Genomic DNA, 15,463 nt, shown 5'->3' on the forward strand with positions numbered 1-15,463 from the left:
GTCCAAAGTTTCTTCCCAGAGAGTTTTTTAGGAAGGCCCAGGGGCTGGTGTCGCCAGCTATTGTGGCTGCAATTTCCCAGTCTGTGAAACGCGAGGGAACAATTATTTTTATTTTTGTGTGTGGTAACAACATTCCCCTTCATTTGCTCTCCACCCGAATCCATGCCCCTTGTCAAATGGACTTTCAACCTTGGAGAGCTTCCAGGGACCCCTTGTAGGGTTAATGCCCATGTTTGGTAGCTGGTGTACTCCATGCCAAATGCTCCATATTTGAATCCTGTACTAAAGGCGGGTTGCTTCTTCTTGCAGGAGATGGCACTGCCCCAAGTTCTGGAAATCAAGATGGAGCATGAGGATGAGTTGGAGGAAGACAAGGCCTGGGATGAGGAAAACTTTGATGAGGAATATGAGGAGGGAAGTGATGATGCTAAAGTGCATCAGGGTGTTAGTGGGAGGAGGAAGGTACAGGGGTTGAAACACTTGATGGACTATGAGGTCATGCTGCCCAAAAGGAGGAGTCGAGATGGAGGATCAGCAAAGGCGCCTGTGTGGTTAGACGAGCCCCTGTCATGCTCAGAGTGTGGTTCGCTCTTTAACAACGTGGCTCTGTACAAGGTTCATTGCACTGAAAGTCACATAGAACCACGTGGTCTTCAGTGTCCTTATTGTCCACTGGTTTTTGAGAAAAAGCATGACTTTGATTCGCATCGGATTGATCACGCACCTCTTGGTCATGTGTGTCAGAAGTGTTCCATTGGTTTTCCTTCTGCTGCTCTGTTGATTAAGCACATACAGGATCATCATCCAGGTAAAGACAATACGTGTCAAAGGTGCAATGCGACTTTCATTGATAAAGAGCAGTTAGAACATCATTATCAGTTCAAACATAAAGTGGGGAGGAAGAAGGATGATGCCCTACATAGTATCAGCAGAAATAGAGGAAATGCCAATGTTGACATTTTGTGTAAGGAGTGTGGGAAAGTTTGTCCATCTATTATTGCATACCAAAGCCATAAGTACAACGAACACATCTATTTGTATCCCTTTGAGTGTAAGGTGTGTCGACGTAGATTCATTAAGGAAACCTACCTCAAGAATCATATGAAATCACACGTAGATGGTAATGTGGAATGCCCCAAGTGTCTTGTGAAGTTTGGAAATGGAACATACCTTACAGACCACTTGTACTATGTGCATGGACAAAAGAAGGGTCTGATGTGTGCCTACTGCAGCAAGTTCTTCACTACACCTACTTCATTGAAACTCCATACAGAAATGGAACATCGGGACATGCTGGATGTTCCCTGTGACAAGGTATGTGAGGTGTGTGGGGACAAGTACCCTTCGTTGCATTCCCTGAAGAAGCACATGTTCACACACTCAAGGGATCACATGTGCACGTACTGCAAGAAGAAGCTGAGTTCCAAAGCGGCTTTGGAATTGCATGTCAATATGATTCATACAAAAGAGTTCTCTTTTTTCTGCCCACATTGTAATCGTGAATTCTTTGCCAAGCACCTGTTACAAATGCACATCAAAAGAGTCCACAGTGATCGAAGTGATTATGCATTCAAATGCTCTCGTTGCCCCAAGGCATACCTTCAGGAATGGGAACTCACACTTCACATGAAAACACATACAAATGAAAGGAATTATAAGTGTGATGTCTGTGGCGAAGCTTTCTATACACTCTCCAGGATGCGATATCATCGTGGAACACACAAAACCACAAGAGACTCGGAGTGCCCCATGTGCAGTCAAATGTTCCGTCGTGATGTGGACACTAAAAATCATCTCAGAAGAGTGCATAAAGTGGTGCAGCCAGGGCGGTTCATGGACATGTGCATCAAGCTAGGCAGGAAAAAGGCACAGGAGCAGCTGGAAGAACTCATGGCCGTCGGCACAGAACAAGATGATGATGAAGAAAAAAGTCCGGGAATATTACTGGGACAGCAGAGAACTCAGAATATGGGTTTCATGGGTGATAACCATGAACATATTACTCTTTACTCACTCAAGGATGATGAGGACCAAGAGGAACCCCTACAAGTGGTCATTCCTGAGGGCATGGAACTGATTGTTTTAAAGGATTCTGTGTGCACCCAGTCATCTCATCATCAGGAGCAACAGCAAGGTCAAATAGAGCAAGAAGAAAATGAAACTGTGACTTATGTAGAACCCCATAACCTCTTCGGTATTATACAGGTATCAGGAGAACCACCTGGAGGGGGAGGGGGAGGAGGAGGAGTAGTAGCAGAGACTTAAGTCTTTACTTGAACTGAGTCATCTCTCCCTTGCAGGGGGACTTTGGTGTACCAGAACTAGGGGAAGACCAGAGACCTGTGGCAACAGTGACCAGAGCAGCTTTGCCAGCAACAGCAGCAACTTTTATAATAGGGGCAGGACCAGTTGGGAGAGCTATGGTTGAAGTGCAAACAGAGGGAGAATATGGCAGAAGAAATTTGATTAGGGATGAGGCAGAAAGTGGCGTATTGGGCGGAAACAAGAATAGAATAAGAATAGGTGCAGTAAAGGTACAGTCATGTCAGTATTGTGGAGAAGATGTGCCAGTAAGCAATCTTGTCAGTCATTTAGATGCCCATGAACGCCCACAGTACCTGTGCCCCTTTTGTCCATCCTCCGAAGGTGCTCCTTTCCGTGCTCCAAGACTTGCCATGGCTAGACATCTTCAGGAGTTTCATTATGACCAGCTGATGTATTGTGAAGTGTGCCCAGCTAAGTTTCATTCATCCCAAGCTGCTGCTATGCATCATGCAAGCCACATGGAAGGGAAGTACGAGTGTATTGAGTGCCACATTAGGTTTAACTCATCTGATGAACTTTGCAATCACCAGTTAACTGCTCACCATCCACACCAATTCCAAGAACGTCTCGTCTGCACACTGTGCGGGAAGGCGTTTAACCTTCGCTCCAAGTACCTTAGTCATGTTGTCAAGATGCATAGAGGGCAGGTAGACGTAAGAGGAGTGGAATGGGGTCCAAGAGGTCATTTAGTGTGTGTGAAGTGCAAAAAGAAATTCAGAAAAGTATCCTTGTTTTTAGAACATGAGAAACATCACTTGACAACTGACTATCAGTGTCATCTTTGTTACAGTAAGTATTCCAAAGAATCGTCACTGGTTGATCACCTTCTTGCTCATCAGTTTGGGGACCAGGAGTGTCAAGATTGCAATGCAAGATTTTCTTCAGTTCTTCATCTTTCACAGCACAGAGAGAAAGTTCATAATGATCCACCAAGTAATGCATGTGAGTTGTGTGGCAAAGCATTTAGGACGAAAGTGCTCTTGATATGTCACAGGAGGAAGTACCATCCAGAATCAGAAGAATGTCGTGGTGCCAAGTTTGAGTGCACTGAATGTTCCATGAAGTTTGTTGTTCGTGGAAACCTGATAAGGCACATGAAAACTCATACAAGCCGTAGAATAAATGACAACATTGCATGTGGTATATGCAATAAAGTTTTGTCTAGTAAGTACACATTAGCCACACACATGAGATGTCACAGCACATTAAAAATGCACAAGTGTGCAGTGTGTGAGAAAGGTTTTCGCAGTAAGTATACTCTTAATGATCACATGCGTCGAGTGCATGACAGCACTGGTATAGGGCGTGACAAAGTGTGCCATCAATGCGGTCGTTCATTTTTCACCAAAAGTGAACTTAATTATCACTTGAATACACATACTGGCTTTAGACCTTTTAAATGCCCTGTGTGTGAAGATACTTACATGTCTTCCTCTTCCTTAAGATACCATCTTCAGAAGCATTCTAACAGCATTTTCACATGCCAGCATTGTCCTGCCAAGTTTAAGAATTATGTTGGCTGGAGCTCGCACTTACGCCGTGTACATCAGATAACTTCTGTTAAAGATTATGCAAGGAAGCAGGGAATACTTGGGTCCCTTATCAAAGAAGAACCCAAGATGGAGAGCCAGCAGGGTCATGCAGAGGAGCTTAATGAACCAGGAAGTGAGATGGCAGAGTTCTACATTGTAGACTCTGAGGGAATGTTAGTCACACCACGGTATGGTGGAGACCAGAACACCACGGATCTTGCTTCAGCAACTAACGACCTTCACGCCACCTCCACGTCAGGGCTTCCAATGGACTTGGATGAGAACATTGTACTAGCATCAGATCGAGTAGCTAAGATTATTCACATTGTACCCTATGATGACCTTGCTGACACCAACAACCACATGGCTGTGCACACTGTGGAAGAGGATGATACAACAGGCATGTCTGGAGAAACTATAACAGCAGATGTGATTCCAAGTGCTGTTGTGACTGATGATGCCATGTCGGGGGATGTTATTGCCAACAGTGCAGTTTCAGGGAATCCAATTGCTGATGATGTCATACCTAGTGATGTCATAGGAGGCAATATCATACCTGATGTGATCTCTGATGATGCCATTTCTCATGTAAATCCCCCACCATCCACTGTCTTTATCACTACTTCTCTTTCTTCAAGCCCGGTGAGTGCATCCTTTGCCTCCACTTCTCCAGCATTTGTGTCTGCTGTATTTACTTCACCCTCGGTGCCTTTCCCGACTTCTGTCTCGGCCTTCCCTTCCTCCACCACCAGCCTCACCACGGCCAACACTTCTCACCTGGAACACATGAACCAGGTGGCGAGATCAGGTGGAGCAAAGAACTCCTTCCCTCTTGATTCTAACATGATGCTTCATCCTTCCTCTTCCACCATGGTTCCCACAACCGCAGACCAGATGAACAAGGGATTCCTGGAGGTTGATGTGGGAATAGAGGATGATGAGGTTCATGTGAATGAAAGAAGTGAGGAAGTGGATGGAAAAGGGACAGGAAACACAGAAAATAACGAAAAGGAAGAGGGTGGGAATGATGAAGGGTGGTTTGTGAGATATGTGGATGGAGGTGGGGAGTAGCAGAGGTAATCCAGTGATGTACTAATCTAAGTGAGGAAAGCATTGAACTCCAGGCTTTATATAGAAAATAGAAATGAATGGATGTCAGGATTTCATTGTAGAAAAGATGATAGAGGAAGAATGTGTTATTTACGTTTGTTTATTTTTATTGTATATAATATATTTCCCTCTCCAAAGATAAAGGATAAAGTGAAAAGGAAGTAGAAATTGATTTTTAGTAAATTATAGAAGGCTGGAAGTAATAGAAATTTTTGCATGAATGAAAAGTTGTATTACTGAATTGATACTTTAATCTTTATAATTTGAATAGCTTTACATACATATAACAATAGCTTTTTCCCCCCTTACAAGGGAGGTAGCCAAAAAGAAAAAGCATAAAATCCATTCCCACCCATACCATTCCCACATATTCCACTCCCATTCATCCCCCTCCCTCTTATCTTGGCTCCTCCTGGATGATGGGTCATCCCTGCATCTTGCTCACTGCCCTGGGTCAGAGGCAATGTAGCAAGACACAACAAGGCCACTTCATTTAATTGGTGACCCCCCCCTCGGCCCCCTCATGCAGAAAAAGAGAAGTCTGGGAAAAATACCTTCAGGCAGCATCAAAAATATCATTCACACGTACTCCCCCATCCCCCACCCACTCTCATACATCACATCATCCATACAAAACCATTCTCCACTCACCCCTAATCTTCTGTCTTCTCCCTTCCTTCCTCAACAGACTTTCCCCTCTTTCCCAATGCCCCTTTTACCCCATCCATTCATCTCATCCTTGTTCACCCCTGCCATGTTTACTCCTTCCACCTCTGCCTTCCATACCTCTTTTACTAATTTTTCTTTACTCATTCTTTCCATGTATCCTAACCATCCCAATACTCTTTCATCAACCCTATCTCCCTACTCCCTTTTCACCCCCACTCTCCTCCTCACCTCCTCATCTGGGTGGGGGATGGGGAGGGGGTGAGGGAGTATGTGTGAATGGTATTTTAATGCAGCCTGAAGGGTTTCTCCCCGTCTTCTTGTATTTTGCAAGAGTGGACAGAGAGGAGGGTTGCTGATTAAATGAATGCTGTGGATGTGCCGTGTCTTGCTGCATTGCTTCTGACCCAGGCAGTGGGCGAGATGCAAGGATCACCCATCATCCAGGAGGACCCAAGAAAGAGGAAGGGAGGGGTGATGAATGGGAGTGGAGTGTGTGGGGATGAAATAGGTGGGAGTGGATTAATGCCTTTGGGTACCTCTCTTGTAAAGGGGGAAAAGCCCTTGGTATATGTATGTATAATGATGATAATTCCCTTGAGTTTTACCGACTTAAAACCCATAGCCACACTATGGCAGTAGACCTTGGGTCCTTGTGTAGATTTGTGATCGAAGCATTGCTATAATTTTCGTGCTGTAAGGAGTCCATTCAGGTATTTACCTAGTTGTATTATACGGGAAGGGAGCTATGCTCGTGGTGACCCGTCTTTGTATCTCTCAGCATCAAGTTTTTTCTTAAAATCCTGAATAGTGTTTGCACACACTGTTTCTTTGTCTAATTTGTTCCAAGTATCTATCACACTGTGTGGGAAGCTTTTTTTTTTTTTTTTTTTCCTTCAGATCTCTTCTGTAATTATCTTTTTAGTTTCTTTTCGTGTCCTCTTGTTTTTCTATTGTCCCATTTCAATAAATCATTATCTAAGATTTCCATTCCCTTCATAATTCTGTAGATAGTAAGTCTCCTCTTTCCCTTATTTGTTTCAAGAGTTGGTAATTCTAATTTGGACAGTCTTTGTTCATACATCATTTTGGAAAGAGTTGGTGCCAGTTTTGTTGTTGCTCTTTGTATTCTTTCTAACTTCTTTATATTCTTTTTGGTACTGGGTGTCCATAGTGTTGCTGCATACTCAAGTTTTGGTCTTATTAGTGTAGTTAAATTTTTTTTTTTTTTTTTATAATTTCCTCGTCCAAATAGGCAAATGCCACTTTTATTGACCTCAATAAAATATAAGTTTCTCCGACTATTTTATTAATATGCTTATCTGGTGTCAAGTCTTTGCTGATCATCACTTCAAGGTCTTTTTCAGAGTTTACTTTTTTTACCTCTTCACCAATTTTATAATCTCTATTCTGTTTTTACTTTTTCCAAATTCCATTATACTACATTTCTTGATATTGAATTTCACTTCCCACTTTTGAGTCCATTTCCAGATCTTGTCCAAGTCTTGTTGTAATGAGTTGCAATCCTCCTCTGTTTTCAATTTCTTTAGTATTTTTGCGTTGTCTGCAAAGAAATTCATATAACACTCTACTCCATCGTGTATGTCATTTATGTATATGGCAAACATGATCGGGGCCAGTACTGATCACTGCGGGATACCACTTATCATTTCTTCCCAATTTGAGAATTTGTCTCTAATTACTACTCTCATTTTCCTCCCAGTCAGGAAGTCTTTTATCCATTCCAATAATTTTCATCTGATGCCACCTATTGATTCTGTCTTCCTTATTAGTTTATTGTGTGGTACCTTATCAAATGCCTTTTGTAGGTCCAGAAAGGCACAGTCCACCCAACCATCTCTTTCTTGTATTATGTCTATTAATCTTGAGTAGAAGCAGATCAAATTTGTTGTACATGATCTTCCTTGTCTGAATCCAAATTGATTTGGATTCAGTATAGTTTTTTCTTCCAAATGTTTAACCCATCTATTTTTGACGACCTTTTCGCAAATATTTGCTACTGTGCTTGTCAGGGAGACCGGTCTGTAGTTTGATGGGTCTTCCTTGTTTCCTCCTATAATAATTGGTACAATGTTTGTCTTCTTCCAGTCCTGTGGCACTTTTCCTTCTTTAAGTGAGAATTTAATTATATTGTATATTTTGTCTGAATTCTTCCATGCATTCTTTCAGAATCCAGTTTGCAATTCCATCTGGACCATGTGATTTTCTGAAGTCAAGGGTTTTGATTTGGTCGCTGATTTCCTTTTGTGTTACAATTATTTCTTTCATTGAGGGGGATCTCTCTATTTTCTCACAGTTAGGTGAGTTTTCTATTGTGAATACTGATTTGAAATGGTTCATAATTTCAGCCATTTCCAGTTCCTCTGTATATTCATGTTTACCTTGGTGCAGCTTTTCTATTTCTTGTTTGTTCTTCAGTTTGCCATTTATATACCTGTAAAATAGTTTGGGTTCTTCCTTGCATTTTTCTATTATTTTTTTTCTTTCTATATTTTCTCTTTTCATCTCTTTGTATTTTTACATAATCATTTATTAGTTTGATGTACATTTGCCATGTGCTTGTTTTCTTGTCTCTTTTCCATTTCTTCCAAGCTTTGTCTTTTATCCTTAGCCCCACTACACCTTTTGTTGTACCAGCTTTTTATGTATGTTCTTTCCTTTTTTTGTTGTACATATTTATTTACTCCCTCATTTCTCTTCCATCCCTGTTTCATAATTTAGGAATTTTTCCCAGTTCGCATAGGCATATGCTGTGATTTATTACTATCCATTCTGCCAAATCAACCTTAGTACATGGCTCTCATATTTACCATCAGTGTCCTATTTGATTATTTTATTTTGTTTATTATTTATTTACTTGTTAATTTTTTATTAAATGAAGTGGCCTCTCTGTGGAGGTACTGTGTCTTGCTGCATTGCTTCTGACCCAGGACAGTGGGTGAGATGCAGGGATGACCCATCATCCAGGAGGAGCCAAGAAAAGAGGGACAGAGGGAGGGGTGGTGAATGGGAGTGGAGTATATGGGGATGATATGGGTGGGAGTGGATTTATGCCTTTGACTTTGGCTACCACCCTAGTAAGGGGGAAAAAGCCCTTGGTATATGTATGTATTTAGTTAATTTCTTTTTTCTTTTTTTGGTATATAGTAAAAGCTGTATAGTACAATGAGTATCAACTTCTTAGGAATATAACCACGATTTTAATAAATTCTGTGATATTGGCAGCTATTTTCCCCCAATGTTGCCATGCTTAGGTGTCACAGGTGAGACAGGTAGGATGTGGTGGGGAATTGTTGAACTTAAAAATGTTATACTCATTGTACTGTACAGATTCCTTTATATAGAATATGTATGTATGTATGTATGTATATATATATATATATTAAATACATATACCAAAGGCTTTTTCCCCCTTACAAGGGAGGTAGCCAAAAAGAAAAAGGCATAAAAACCATTCCCTCCCATTCCATCCCCAAATACACTCCACTCCCCTCCACCCTCCACCCTCCCTCCTATCTTGGCACCTCCTGGATGATGGGTCATCCCTGCATCTTGGCCACTGCCCTGGGTCAGAGTCAGTGTTGCAAGACACAGCACATCCCTGTCTGGGGTATTGGCTGCATGTTGTTATGGCAAAGTATGCATGCAGTTGATACTTTAGGGTCTATATGGGGCACCCCTACGGACCAGAACCACACATCATTTTGTCTGTGATAGACAAGGACTGCTTACAGAGAAATTATGAAAATTTGATTATACTGCTACTGTCCCTCTGTTATGCTGTCCCCCAACCCCTTGTTGCTGTCCTGTACCATTTCTCTGAATTTAATTTCCTTGTTTTGCCTACCCTGTGGTGGGGGGAAAAGAATACTGCCACCAATTATTTCCACTTAGATCGTAAGAAGCGAGAAAAACAGGATGGGGAATGGGACCAGGCATCCTTCTCCCTGTAGCTCCACAGGGGACATTCCTAAAGAAGTAAAGGCAATAAATGAAATAAGTACATGATATATATCAAGGGCTCCCTCCCCCTTACAGGTGGGGTAGCCTTTGACTTTGGCTAACTCCCTTGTAAGGGAGAGGGAGCCCATGGTATATGTGTGTTTATATATTATTTATTTGTGGAGGAAGTGGATAGTTTTAGATACTTGGATGTGAATGAGGCAGGAAAGGGAGGGGTGGGGGTGGAGGTAGAATGTAGGTTGAGAGAAGCGAATAAATGCCCTGAGGGATTAAATAGTGTAATGAGATGACATTTGGGAATGGATGCTAAGAGGAGATTGTTTGAAGGAGTGATTGTGCTGACAGCACTGTATGGTGCAGAAACATGGAACATAAGAGAGAAAGAGTTTAAATGTGTTGGAGATGAAATGCCTGAGATTATGATGGGGATTGCTAGGCTGGATAGAGTGAGAAATGAGGTGAGGAGAGTGGGGATGTAAAGGGAGTTGGGAGATAGGGTTGATAAAAGTATTGGGATGGTTTGGACACATGGAAAGAATGAGTGAAGAAAGATTAGTAAAAGAGGTGTGGAAGGCAGAGGTGGAGGGAGTGAACATGAGGGGGCGACCAAGGATGAAATGGATGGATGAGGTAAAAGGGGCATTGGGAAAAAGGGGAGTGTGTTGAGGAAGGAAGGGAGGGAGAAGACAGAAGATAGGAATGGAGAATGGTTGTGTATGGATGATGCTGTGATGCATGGAAGGGAGTGGGTGGGGGATGGGGGATGAGGGAGTATGTGTGAATGATATTTTGATGCAACCCAAAGTGATTTCTCACAGGCTTCTTCTTTTCTGCATGAGGGGACGGATTAAACAAAACGGCCATGTGTCATAGAATTGATTAAAATCGTTATTATAATCCAAAGAAGTGATACTCATTGTACTATACAGCTTACTTTACTAAATACAGAAAAAGAATGAAATAGCACATAGATGGAAGACAAGTAAAAGAGATGTGGAAGGAGTGAACATGAGGGGGTGACCTAGAATGAGATGGATGGATGGGGTAAAAGGGGCTTTGGGGAAGAGGGGAATGTCTGTTGAGGAAGGAAAAGAGGACAGAAGACGGGTGAGTGGAGAGTGGTTGTGTGTGGATGATGTGATCCATGAGGTGGAATGGGTGGGGGTGGCGGGAGAGGGAGTATGTGTGAGAAAAATTTGATGCAGCCTGAAGGTATTTCTCCCCATCTTCTCCTTTTCTGCATGAGAGGACAGAGAGGGGGGGTTGCCGATTTTGATGAAGGAGCCTTCCTGTGGATGTGCTGTGTCTTGCGACACTGGTTTTGACCCAGGGCAGTGGACAAGATACAGGGATGACCCATCATCCAGGAGGTGCTGAGATGAGAGGGGGGAGTGGAGGGGGGTGGAATGGGTAGGAACGGATTTTATGCCCTTGTTTTTTGGCTACCTCCCTTGTATGGGGGAAAAGAGCATTTGGTATATGTATGTATGTACATAGATGGGAAATAAGAGAGAAACAGCCATGTACTAAGGTTGATTTGGCAGAATGGCTAGTAGTAAATCATGATGTATGCCTCACCCTGAATGGACTCCTTGATGCACACAGACTAGAGACTGTTTTTTGTGTTGCATGAGTGAACTACTCTTTCTGTTTTACTAGAGGGGAGTAGTCACTGGTTGTCATCTCTGAAAAGATAGAGGAAACTCGGTTAAAGTTATTTGAGAGAGTTCTTGGGGTCTGGTCCAGAGACTGTCTGCACCTCAGGGCTGCACCACCAAGTGGAGATGAGGATATTGATGGGTTTTGAGGTTGGACAACTTTAGAAGGATCATCACATACAGATATCTGTCATTGGTCTCTTTACCTAATTTTTAGCAAGATATTAAGATGTGATTAACGAAAATGGTACATTATTATTTATTTTTGTCATGTTAGATAGGAACATTAATTTTATATTGATGATTTTTACTTAATGTGCGGTGAAGAGCAGTCCTATAATCTATTTGCCAACCAAGTTTGTTGGGTATGAATTTTTTTTTTCATTCTGAAAATAATACTTTTAAGCTTTTATTTATTTATTCTGTGTAAGTAAATGCATGAATATTGGAGTAGACTTTATTAAGAATGGTAATCAGGTTAGTCCTTTTGTTTACCAAAAATGTGGTTTTATTAGTTTTCATGTTGATACCCTGCAAGGAAGGACATCTTTTATTTAATTTTGGTGGCAGCTTTGTGTATGTATTTGATTGTAATATACAGGATAGGAGCTATACTCATGGGGTCCTGTCTCTGTCTGCAGTTGTCAAACTTTGCTCTAGATTAATTTGTGTTGTCCACTTGGACTGTTCTAACCTATTCCACAGAATAATGCAAAATAATGGAAAATATTTTTTTAATGTCCTTCAGACATTCCATCTGCTTGAATTTCTTATCATGGCCTCTTGCTATCTCTTCGTACCAAAGTGATACTCTTTGTTTGTCATGTCCACATGTCTTGTAGGTCCAAAGACAGTTATCTTGTTGACTCTTTCTCCTCTATCTTCCACTGTGTAATTCTGTGTGTGTAAATGCCTGTATGCATACATATGTGTGCACACATTTGTGCATACATACTAATTTATTTCCTTCCTTAAAAATGCTCTTGGAAATTTTATTTGTCATTTAATTGTAAGGAAATTGATAGTCTTGAAAAAGGAAAACAAGGATTGATATTTCAGTATCGAACTAAATCCAATAGAAAGGTAATATGAAAAGTTATTATGGATTATTATGAGTGTAACAAGTAACTGGTTGTTTGAGTGCATATTTCATGAATGGTTTTATTTGAAAAAGTTACTTTAGAAAACAAGTCATGACAGTATTGTAACTAGCAGTGTCACTGCCGTCCTTGTATATATACAGAAGAATAAATTTTTATTTTGGTTACCCTTGTATCTTTAACATGTTAATGTTGTATTGCTGTAATTTTTTGGGTGACCTGAGTTTATAGATTGGAAATGTTTATATTGGGAATTTAAAGCTGGTGGACTATGTGTAATTTGGGCTTTATAGGTTCATATATTCCTTGAGGTTGGTTGCTATGGGTGGCATGATTTTGATATGTATATCAAGGGTCAACATAGGTTTTGTTCATTGGAAAATAGCATCTGTTTCTTCATGTACTTTTAGCATGTTGGATTCAGATAGGAACCACGGTTCACAGACGACGCCTCTCTCTATAAATATTGCAGTTCACAAAGATTCATTGCAAAACTTGTCTATTCTCAAAGCACACCCGAAACTATGATCAGATTTGATGAAATGTGTATAGATTATGCATGAGGGATCCCCAAAATTACCCCGATGATGAAGATGTGCTCTGAGGATTAACAATTTGTTTAAACATGAGAGTAAAGGAAGAAACGTTTTGTTGTTGTGTAAAGATTGTTAGTGTGGGAACATTGTAGGATAAGGTGATCTCTGGTAACATCTATTGCAGCTTAATTTCATGGCCAGGCCTATTCTGTGTTGATGCAGTTTTACTGGTGGGTGGTGTCCTAAACACAAATGTGCATGTGTGGTTCTTCTCTTTTAAAGGGATTTTTTTGTGGGGTTGTTGGTGGAGCATTAGTTAGGTGGTTCTTTGTGAAGAGCTTGTTTGGTGATCTGGGTGCTGATGTATTTTTGCGTGGGATTGGATGAGATGGATGGATGGGGTGAAAGATGTATTGAGTAAGAGGGAAATGTCAGTTGAGCAAGGAAGGGAGAAGGTAGAATGTAGGTGTGAGTGAAGAATGGCTGTGTATAGATGATATGATGCAAGGAAGGGAGTGGGTGTGGGATGGGGTGTAAGGAGTGGTTATATATGAATGATCTATTGATGCAGCCTGATTTTTTTTTTTTTTTTTTTTTTTTTCCCCTTTTTTTTCTGCATGAGGGGATGGAGAGGGGGATCACTGATTAAATGAAGTGGCCTTGCTGTGGATGTGCTGTGTCCTACTGCATTGCTTTTGACCCAGGGCAGTGGGTGTGATACAGGGATGACCTATTCATGAGTAGCTAAGATGCGAGTGAGGAAAGGGTGGTGGATGGGAGTAGAATGGGTGGGAGTGGGTACTTGCTGTTTGGCTTGGCTACCTCCCCTGTAAGGGAGAAAAAGTCATTGGTGTATAGATAGGTATGAGTGGTAGGGTGGCGAGTTTAAACGGCAAGAATCCGTTGAAGTTTTATTGCGGACGTTTCGTCCATCTAGGACTTCAGAAGAAGAAGTCCTAGTTGGATGAAACGTCAGAAATAAAACTTCAACGTATTCCTGGCGTTTAAACTCACCACCCTACCACTCATTCTGTCTTCACACCTCAGATAGGTATATATGTTAGAATACTATACTGCTGCTGCTTTTTCAGGTGGTAGTGATATGTGATATAATGAGATGGAAGTTTAGAATTGAATACTCTTGCTTAAAACTGTAATTATCATATTCATAAGGTCTACTGTGGGATTTCTCGTGTGTGGTGTTGTATTGGGATGGTTTGGTGCAACCTGTTATGACCATCAATGCTTTGTTTCATAAAGTTTGTAAAGTATTTATGTTTTGCTAATTGTTGGGAACCATGCTGTGGAAGCATAGTTGAGTGTATGAACTGGTTGAGACTAGAGTTTCTTTAAGTAGTTCAAAGCCAGTGCTTGCAATTGATTTTAGTAGGTTTATTTTCTTGTTGAGTCTCATTGTCAGATCTTTTGTGTTGGCTGAAAGTCGTGAGTATCAAAAATGAGAACCAAATTTTAGGGTTGTTTTACTGTTGTGTTTTTTTTATTCATGGTTGTCTGGGGTGTGTAATGTTACAATGATTTCTGGGAGTGATGCTTCCATTTTATTATTTTGGAGACTGCTCTAGTTTGCCCAAGTAGGATTGTATTCTAAGCTGCTATTTTAAAGTTTTTACACATACCTATATACCAAGGGCTTTTTCCCCCTTTACAAGAGAGGTAGTGAAAGTCAAAGGCATAAATCCACTCCCACCCATTTTATCCTCACATACTCCACTCCTATTTACCACCCCTTCCTCCCTCTTTTATGCTGGGTCATAATTGTCAGGTCATTACATATTTGAGTGTTCTATGGTTATGAGGAACTTCTGGATCAGGGGTTGGAAGATTGCTTAGGAAGAGTTTGGAATAGCTTTGGTGCAAGTATTGTGCCTTGGAGGCCACCATTGTATTTTTTTTTTCTTTCTCCCTAATGTGGGCTGCCTTGCACCGCCTCCCTGCCAAGAAGTCAGCCATTTCTTACCATTGCGAATATTTGTCTTGATGATCTTTTTATTTCAATGTGTCTGAGGACTTTGTCAAATGTTTTGTTTATGTCAGTAGCTACCGTGACTTTTCTTTCTAGTGGAGCTTTCTTGTTGAAACCTTCCAGCACTTGTTAGAAGTTTGTAGGCAGTGTGCTGATGAAATGGCCCTCTTTGAATCTATGTCGGTCAGGGGAGGTGGGTAGTTTGGTTCCAACTCTTTCTGCCACTAATCTTTTTCGTTATTATGTTATGAGCTGAAAACTTCTGCTTGCCCGTGGTAATTCGAAACACGTTGAATACAAGGCCCCCTTAAGCATAAGCATTTTCTATATTTCTCTGTTGAAGGAAACGTTAGTATAATACACAATGATACATTTCGGCGCAGTGCAGGTAAAGAATGCGCGTAGTAATTTGAAGGCGTTTGGCCTTTGTCGCTTTGAATTCGCATTGCATACCTTGCCTGGGGCAACATTTTGGACCGGGAAAGCATGTCGGAATGCATAATACTTGTTTCCAATTTCATCGTTATTTATCTTATTAAAGAAGACACAATTGGTAAAAAGATGATAA

General features: G+C 41.1%; 1 protein-coding gene across 5 annotated transcripts in view; it reads left to right on the forward strand.

The window, feature by feature from the left end:
- Nucleotides 1-15,463, forward strand: part of LOC143038601 (uncharacterized) — an 80,999-nt gene that overhangs the window by 31,693 nt on the left and 33,843 nt on the right. The window contains exon 6 of one of the 5 annotated variants that reach the window (XM_076208034.1): nt 2,301-12,540. The exons of 3 other annotated variants lie outside the window; for them this stretch is intronic. In XM_076208034.1, the coding sequence (XP_076064149.1) occupies nt 2,301-4,928 (2,628 nt within the window). In that variant the 3' untranslated portion in view covers nt 4,929-12,540. One more of the 5 variants, XM_076208038.1, reaches the window with a different exon arrangement.

The sequence above is a fragment of the Oratosquilla oratoria genome, chromosome 24 (assembly GCF_046742065.1).
Source record: "Oratosquilla oratoria isolate Oo_2021 chromosome 24, ASM4674206v1, whole genome shotgun sequence".
In the NCBI taxonomy this organism is placed as follows: domain Eukaryota; kingdom Metazoa; phylum Arthropoda; class Malacostraca; order Stomatopoda; family Squillidae; genus Oratosquilla; species Oratosquilla oratoria.